We start from the raw sequence: 8,447 nt of genomic DNA on the forward strand, positions 1-8,447 counted from the left end.
CGGGGGTCGAACAGGGTGGGGAGGGACGGACGGCCGGGCTGCAGCGGTTCTGTGCGGGCTAGGGAGCGATGGAAGCCCCTTGAAAGGAAAGAAGAGAGCCCCGTTTAACTCCGGCTGACCTTACTGTCACCCAAGTACGGAAAATAGTTTGCAGGTTCAGAATATTACTGTGGAAGAACGGATACTTGAGCATAAAACCACGAAAACCCGAAAGCCGTCCATGTGAGACACAGCCCTCCTTATTTACACGTTTTTACGGGGAATGACCACCCCCTCCACAGAGCGGTGACCAGCAGGTGTAGGAGAGGAAGTGCCTGCGAAATCGCCTCGAGTACTAGAGGGCTGGTTGGGGCTTTGCACCGAGGGCTGTCCATGTGAATAGCAGCAGCGATTACTGCCTTACACACGGTGGGTATTTTAAGCAGTGCCACACGTGACACGGGAACATTCGTGCTCGCTGCGTGCCCGCCTGGGGACAGGGGTGCGCGTACAGATACGTGCCGGCGCAAGATGCCCGCGTCCAACCAGCCGCAGTGGCCCCGTCAGTGCTTCCACCTCGTACCAAAGGGACCGAGCTGTGGCCGTGTCAGGAAACGCCCAGAAGACAAACAATCACGTTCGCGAGCTGCTCGCAGACCGTGTTCCCCGCACGAATGGCAACTGACTAAAATAAAGTTGGGGGGGAGTTTTGCAGGGTTTTTTTTAACTTATTAGAAAAAAACCCACACACATCCAGGCCCCCCCGCACGGGTGAGGGGACCCCGCTGGTGCCAGGGACGCGGCGCACCCCGCCAGCAGGCGCCCGAGGCGCGGGGACCTGCCGCCCGCTCCGCCCCGCTCCGCGCCCCGCGGGCCCCGCTCCGCGCTCCCGCCCGGGCACGGGGGCGCCCTCCGCGCCGCCTAATCGCATTAATCCGCGGGACAATGCCCCAAGTAATCACCCTTCCTGCTCCCTGCGCGGCCGGCGACCGGCGGCTGGAAAGGGCGAAGCGGGGGAGGGGAGGGGCAGAAAGTGTAAACTTTTATTCCACTCGGTTAAGAAAAACGGGTGGGAGGCAACGGGGAGCACTCGGACACGGGTCTCCCGAACGCCCGCAGCGGCGGGGAGAGCGCGCCTTCCTCCCCGCCAGAAGAGTTCCCCTCGGTTTCCTTGCAAACCTATCGCCGCCTGCCTCTGAGTAAATACACGAGCACAAAAGCAACCCCGAGCGGCGTGAGACCGCGCACGGAGCAGCCTCCCGTGAGCACAGGCTGCGGCCAGGCCCCGGGAGCGCGGCTGCCGCTCGCCCCGCGCAGCGCGGGGAGCGCCGCGGACGGGCCGGGGCCGGGGCCGGGGCCGGGGCCGGGGCCGGGGCCGGGGCCGGGGCCGGGGCCGGGGCCGGGGCCGGGGCAGCCGGGCTGGCTCAGCGGCAGCAGCGCTGCCCTTTTGAATGCCTCCCGCAGCTCTGAGTGCTGGCAGGGCGCTGGGAGCGCCAGTGAATGTAGCCCCGCAGAGCCAATGAGCTGGGACCGGATGCGATATATCCTCTGGGACAACAACTGCTCTGTTCCTCCTCAGATCCACATGACGCCATTTACTGCTGCTTTTGCAGAGAGATCACCCTACCTCCTCCGGAAAGAAAGAGAGAGAGAGGGAGAGAGAGAGCGAGCAGAAAAACGCCGAGCCCCTACAGCTCAGATCTCAAATCTTCCTCCTCCTCCTCCTCCACCTCCTCCAAACACACAACAACAACCACCACCACAAATCCGCTGCGCTCCCAAAACACCCCCCCGATTGCAAACCACAGAACTGCCTGCAACACACACGCTCGCAGAGGGAGCGAGAAAGCTAAGAGGGAGAGAGGAGAGAGGAGCCTGCAGCAAGCAGCTTCTCAGCAGAACGGCTACATTGCACAAGCTGCTTTTCTGGAGGAGCTCAGTGGAAGAAAGCTCTGGGATTTTATTTTAGATCCACTTTGTTTTGTTTTCTTTGGCTTTTCCCTTTCCTCTTGATCAATTTGCAACAGCAACAAAAAAAAAAGTGACTTGGTATTGGCGATTCGGCCTCCTGTTCATTGAAGAAAAAAAAGGAAAGTGTGTGTGTGTAAGACTGAGTGATTTTTAGTAGCAAAGAAAACCCACCCCGATCCGGAGAGGTGTTTTGATTATTATTATAGTGTATACACGCACACACACGAATTTATAATCGATCTGGGGAGAGGCACCTAACTTTGCTCTGGACTTTTTTTTTTTTTTACATGGTGATCATTCTTACTCTAATTTGCAAGTTGGACTAAAGCAGAGTTTGGAAAAGAATTTTTTTTTTGCTTTAGGGCTGGATTTATTTGCAAACCGCAGGAAGAAGAAAATACAAGAGAGAGAGGGGTTTGGTGCAGCGCCGCGATCACGGTGAGAGCCTTTTCCTTCTTTGCAAAACAAGCTTTTCAGTAACCTCCTCCTTCCCCCCCCCCCCCGCTTTGGTTGCTCCAAGAAAACTCGTGGAAATGTTTGAGGCCGATCCCTTTTCCATTCGTACAGGTTCTCCCTCTCCCCCCCTTCCCTTCTCCTTCCTTTCTCAGAGAGGAGCTGGAGGTGGGATTTCGGAGCGGTTTCTCTCCGGGGAGGGGTGGGGGGAGCTCCGTGGGGTTTGCGGGCTGCGCCGCGTTCGTGCCCCGCCGGGGTGCCCCGGGGGTGCGGAAGGCTGCGCGGGGGGCGGAGGGCTGCGCGGGCGTCCCGGGATGCCTGCGGGGCTGCGAGCGGCCCGGGGGGTGCGCTTGAAGCAGCCACAACTCCGGCGTGTTCTCCGTGCCGCTGCTGCGGGGGGCCGGGCACGGGAGGTCCTGCGCGCTCCTGCCTCGCTGGGCACGCGTGGGTTTCCGACAAGCCCCGGGGGAGGTGAAGGGAGGGCGCAGCGGGGCTGGCGAGCGTCGGGGCTGGTGGTGCCCCGCTCTTGGGGGAGAAGGAGCAACCCGCCCTGCAGTGCGTGATTTACGCCTGTCTCTAGTGGCGTCAGGAGATCCGTGCGATTCGGAAGTGAGTGCACGTCTGGTACAAATATATACGTGTGTGTGCGTGCGTGTGTGTAAGCTTAGATACTTCTCCTGTGATGAAATTAATTCGATCTGTAAGACGAGGAATGTCCTTCCCTAGGTTCTTCTATGCAGAGGGCATGTGTGGAGGGGAAGGAAAATAAGGAAAAGCCATAATTTTTACTTTTTTTTTTTTTTTTTGGTGGGTTTACTTCGTGACAGCCCCCTTCCCCCTTTAAAAAAAAAAAAAAAAAAGCAAGGAAAAAAAAAAAAGCTGCTGGTGTTTTCAGCAAGCTGTTTGTGTGTCACTTTGCCCCACCCCGATGGTAAAGTCCCTTTTGCCCTAATCCATAGTCTGATCACACACTCGGCCCTTAATGGGGGTTTCAAAGCACTTTGAAAGAAGAGGAGGTGGTTGGTGTGTGTGCGGTGGGAATGGGGGTGGGGGTGCCTTGCACAGGCTCCGGCCACAAAACAGAAATTCACAGGCAGAGGACTTCTCTCCCTTAGGCTTCGCCCTCCCCCGGCCAGCTGTACACGGGATTTTTCCACAGCACGCAAGAAGCCCCTCGCGTTTTAGACCTCCCCAAATGTGTCGAACGCGAAACCCGTCCCCCTCGCTCACCCTTTTGCCAAGCCCAGCTTGAAAGAAAAGAAAAGTTAGCAATCCTGGCACTTGAGCTCGGTGAGAGTGGACTTTGGCTCTTAGAAGTGGGGAATCGTGTTATCACACACATGCACACACAAAAAGGCAAATCTGCTTCTCTTGCTCTTGGCGGATGCAAAGGGGAGAAGGACTAGGTCAGAGGAGGGAGAGGTGTGCCCTCCCGTCAGGATTTTCAGGCGAATGTAGGTTTGCAAAGAAATGTGCTGGTTCTTTGCATCCTGTCCTGTTAGCGGATCTATGACGGGGAGAAAAAACGGGGAGCACCCGGCTCGGCCTGATGCCCCACTGGAAATGCCTCCCGGGTCCCTCCGGGCTGGGGCGGAGCGGGGCGGGCTGAAGGTCAGGGCAATTTGCAGAATATGCGTAAAATAAGAGGAGCTTTTCCAGCGGCTGGCTTTGTGAAGTTGAATGGGTGTTTAGGGCAAGGCGAGAGGGGGTAATCTGCCTTTTGCCCAGCTGTCCCGGAGGTGTTGTCTGAACCGTCTGCAGGGCGCCTGGCACTTCCCGGGAGGGGAAGCTCCTTTAGCATCTCCTGGGGGAGGGCGGGGGGGAAGAGTTAAAAGGAAGCATGGGTTTGACTTTCTGATAAGGCGGCTGAAGCAGCCCCCTCCCACCTCCCAGCCCAGAGGATGTCTCCTGGTTATCTCCAGGTTGTCTGCACTCTCCGGCGGGCGAGGGGCTGTCGCCTCCCACCTGCTGCGCGCCCCCCGCCCGAGACGGAGCTGGAGGCGGGGAGGGAAGCGGAGACCGGAGGCTGCTTTTCCAGCTCCCACCTTGGCGTCTGAGGGGGGCTCCGCCACCGATCCCGGGGTCGTCTGAAGCGCCTTCAGGTCAGGGTCAGCTTTGCTTTTGCAGCGGGTTGTCATTTCTGGAGAGGCAGGGGCTGGTCCGGCGTACCCTCTAGGCTGGCTGGGGCTGGTGGAAACCTGGACGCAGAGGAGACATAGGGCTGCCAATTCCTCTCAAGAATGGGGAAAGCATTTTATTTTCTATTATTTCCCATCTCCAGATAGTTTCAGAGGAGGTGAACATCTACTTAGGCTGTTGCTTGAAACTTTTGGTATGGCGGAGGTTTTAATTTGAAAAAAAAAAAAAAAAAAGAAAAAAGTATAAGCAATGCTTCAAGACAAGTTTGCAAGACTTTTTGGGGGGGTGTGGGCAGCGGGGGGGAAAGGAGCACCGTAACATACATCCTGTGTCCAAAACCAGGATTTAGCAATATTTAAAAGAAGTGGTCACTCTTAAAAGTTAGGGATTTGTCCATGTGTATTTATTTTAATTTTTTTAAGAAAAAACACTTGAAGGAGGGGAGGCAGGAATTAAAAGGTTAAATGTTTTGCATTGATGTTAGAATAAAGACTGTGTCTTGAGATACTCTTTGTTAAACTGTTTGGCTATATTTTACTATTCTGCAGTACAGTATTATTGTTGGTAACTGATGTGTACAGAGTAACACTATGGTGCTCTTTCTAGGTATAATTGAAGACATTGTGTGGTCCTTGTAAGAAGTTTGGTTCCTACTTGGGTTTTAATTGTAGAATATTGTTCTGGATTTTTGTATAGGTAATTGGATTTTGGAGCCACTTTAAGATATGATAAAGGCAGAACAAATATTAACTAGTTTAGAGGGCAGTACTTGAAACTTGCGCATATTTGAGCGTGGAAGTTATTTACAAGTTCTCATCCTCTGTGTCTTTTGCTGGCTTTTCATTTAAATTCTAAAGTCTGCATTTCTACTTTGTAGTTAACGACCCTTTCAAGTAATACTCACAATCAAGTAGACGTCTTGGATGCTGGCATTATTTGATTATGTTATGCATGCTTCTATCCCGCAAGCCACTCTTGATATTATTTACAATTTGAAATGTTGTCTATGGAAATTTTTACACATAAAAAAAGAACAACAACCAAACAACTGTGGTAACATTGCTTTTGTAGTTTTGAGCCTTAAAATAACAATCACAGTGGTGTGCACCAGTATGACACACACTAAAATACTGGAGAGAGATATTTTTACTTGTGCTGTTGAAGTTTTTGGTAGCACTAACTCATTTAATGTCTAACCTCAAACATTTTATTGCTATTTAGTGTTTTTCTTGGGACCATTGGTATTAAACTAAAGTTTCCTATTTACATCATGTAAAGTTTAATGTGTAAAGAGACTAGCCTACCAAAATATTATCCAGTTTTAAACAAAATTGGAGAATTATATGTCTGTCATCAGCAGGTCACATTACACTTGCTAAATACTTGCAGGATAGTTTGTTTGTTTTTTTTTTTAGTATAAGGTTTTCAGTAGCCTGATGTGAAAAGAAGTGTCACTTCAAGTGGCTGAAATGTAATCACTTTAAAGGCCATGGTCTAACCAGAAGATGGCCTGAGAAGCCTCAGTCAGCAGGAGCAATACCTAGACTTTCAAGAGCCACAAGTTAAGTTGCATGGTCCTAGGAAAGAGTCCTAGGGATTCTTGAAGGTCCTTAAGCTCTCCGCAGCAGTAGGCAGAACAGGTCAAGGGAATTTGGTCACTCAGCTGACCGGTGCCAGTGCTTGTCCCAGACGTGACTCCTTTTTTTAATGGCTGATGCATTATCTGATTGTCTGCGGTGCTGTGGGGTCCTGCAGGCTTGAAAAGTTGCTGGAGAGAGCATGAGATGTGTTTCAATAGTGAATCCTCTCTTTTTTGCTCCAGGATTTCAGATGTGTTCTAAGCCTGGCGGGGTGAGCAAGCTTCTGGGCACTGATGGAGACTCAGCACGGCAGTGGGTCGCAGCCCTTACTACAGGCTCGGCGTGACAGTGGGAGGCCGCACGGGGAGCCCGACCTGCGGGATGTCCTGATGCAGCAGGTCCACGTCTTGTCCTTGGACCAGATCAGAGCCATCCGAAACACTAATGAATACACAGAGGGACCTACGGTGGCTCCACGGCCGGCTGTCAAGTCTTCTCCTCGGGTACCAACCCAACCCAAAAATGAAAGGCCCCACGGCTTGCCTGAGCATCGTCATTTTAGCCGGATCCAGCACACGCAAACGCACGCATCTCCTCGAGCGCCTCTGTCCCGGTCCATCAGCACAGTCAGCACGGGCTCACGGAGCAGTACAAGGACAAGTACGAGCAGTAATTCGTCAGAACAAAGACTTCTGGGATCATCTTCGGGGCCGGTTGCTGATGGGATAGTCCGAATGCAGCCCAAGTCTGAGCTCAAGCCGAGCGAGCTGAAGCCACTGAGCAAAGAAGACTTGGGGGCGCACAGCTACAGGTGTGAGGACTGTGGAAAGTGTAAGTGTAAGGAGTGCACTTATCCAAGGACCCTCCCCTCATGTTGGATCTGTGACAAGCAGTGTCTTTGCTCGGCCCAGAACGTGGTTGATTACGGGACTTGTGTTTGCTGTGTGAAGGGCCTCTTCTATCACTGCTCTAATGATGACGAGGACAACTGTGCTGACAACCCCTGCTCCTGCAGTCAGTCACATTGCTGCACTAGGTGGTCCGCCATGGGTGTAGTGTCCCTCTTTCTGCCTTGCTTGTGGTGTTACCTACCAGCCAAGGGTTGCCTTAAGTTGTGCCAGGGCTGTTACGACCGGGTAAATCGGCCTGGGTGCCGCTGCAAACACTCCAACACCGTTTGCTGCAAAGTTCCCAGCGTACCCCCCAGGAACTTTGAAAAGCCAACATAGCATCGCTAGCCAGAAATACTAAAGTAACAAGGATTATTATTTTAACGTAAATATGCAACCAACTAAGCAGCTATGGTCTTGGCACTGTAGTAGAAGGGTTGGGGATGTACTTTGCTGTTTGCAGTGAAATGCTTTTCTGTGTGTGTGCCATCTTAACTGATACGCTTGTTAGAATCCAGCTAGTGGCATACAGGGGGAAAAAAAGGGATGCAGTACATTGTGACCCACATATTGCATAAGCTAAAGCAACACAGACACTCCTAGGCAACTCTATTGTTTGTGAATAGTACTTGCAAAATTTGTAAATTAGCAAATGACTCCTTTTTTTCATTGTTTTCTGCCAGAGATAATGTGCTATATTTTTGTATATACAATAATATTTTCAACTGTGAAAAGTAAGTGCTGTCATAAGACATGGCACAGTCACAAAATATTATACTAATATGTTGTACATTCGGAAGAATGTGAATCAATCAGTATGTTTTTAGATTGTATTTTGTCTTACAGAAACCTTCTATTACAAGACTTTGATTTCCCTTTGGACTTCATGTATATTGTACAGTTACAGTAAAATTCAGCCTTTATTTTCTAATTTTTTCAACATATTGTTTAGTGTAAAGAATATTTATTTGAAGTTTTATTATTTTATAAAAAATATTTATTTTAAGAGGCATCTTACAAATGTCACCCCTTTTTATGAGGACGTCATAGTTGCTGCAAATAAGGGGTGAATGATGCATATGTTCACTATAAAATAGAAAATATATTAACGTTTGAAATTAAACTGGGCTACTTGTCATTTTTTCCCATTTATTGTTCTGAGTTGGGAGAATTGATGCATCTAATTGCAAACTTGACAGTGCTATAGTCACAGTGAGCCTGATGTGAAACAAAAAGAGATTTTTATGTGTATTCTTTTGTTCTTGTTTACTTAATCACCTGATAGCAGTGCAGGATTTTTGCCCCCTTCCTTTCCACAAATGTCCCATATACTGTTCCTACAAGAGAAAAGGAAAATGAACATAGGAAAATGCATTAATTCATTCCAGACTAGGACTAATAGGCACTGAAAGCTTGACCTATTCTATAAGTGATG

General features: G+C 50.4%; 1 protein-coding gene across 2 annotated transcripts; it reads left to right on the forward strand.

Annotated features, from left to right (window-relative positions):
• Window positions 1-1,638: 1,638 nt before the first annotated feature.
• Window positions 1,639-8,135, forward strand: SPRY2 (sprouty RTK signaling antagonist 2). Of its 2 annotated transcripts, none has more exons than XM_084227112.1 (2): window positions 1,639-2,388; window positions 6,365-8,135. In XM_084227112.1, exon 2 carries the CDS (start codon window positions 6,416-6,418, stop codon window positions 7,349-7,351), a length of 936 nt encoding a protein of 311 aa, XP_084083238.1. In that variant the 5' UTR covers window positions 1,639-2,388; window positions 6,365-6,415; the 3' UTR covers window positions 7,352-8,135. The 2 variants fall into 2 exon arrangements, with proteins under 2 accessions (XP_084083238.1, XP_084083239.1); XM_084227113.1 differs by lacking the exon at window positions 1,639-2,388 and adding an exon at window positions 4,419-4,505.
• Window positions 8,136-8,447: the final 312 nt, after the last annotated feature.

Source organism: Fringilla coelebs (assembly GCF_963513975.1).
Source record: "Fringilla coelebs genome assembly, chromosome: 2".
Taxonomy (NCBI): domain Eukaryota; kingdom Metazoa; phylum Chordata; class Aves; order Passeriformes; family Fringillidae; genus Fringilla; species Fringilla coelebs.

Coding starts and splice junctions, on each gene's coding strand:
- SPRY2 (XM_084227112.1), top strand. CDS start 6,416: ATGGAGACTCAGCACGGCAGTGGGTCGCAGCCCTTACTACAGGCTCGG.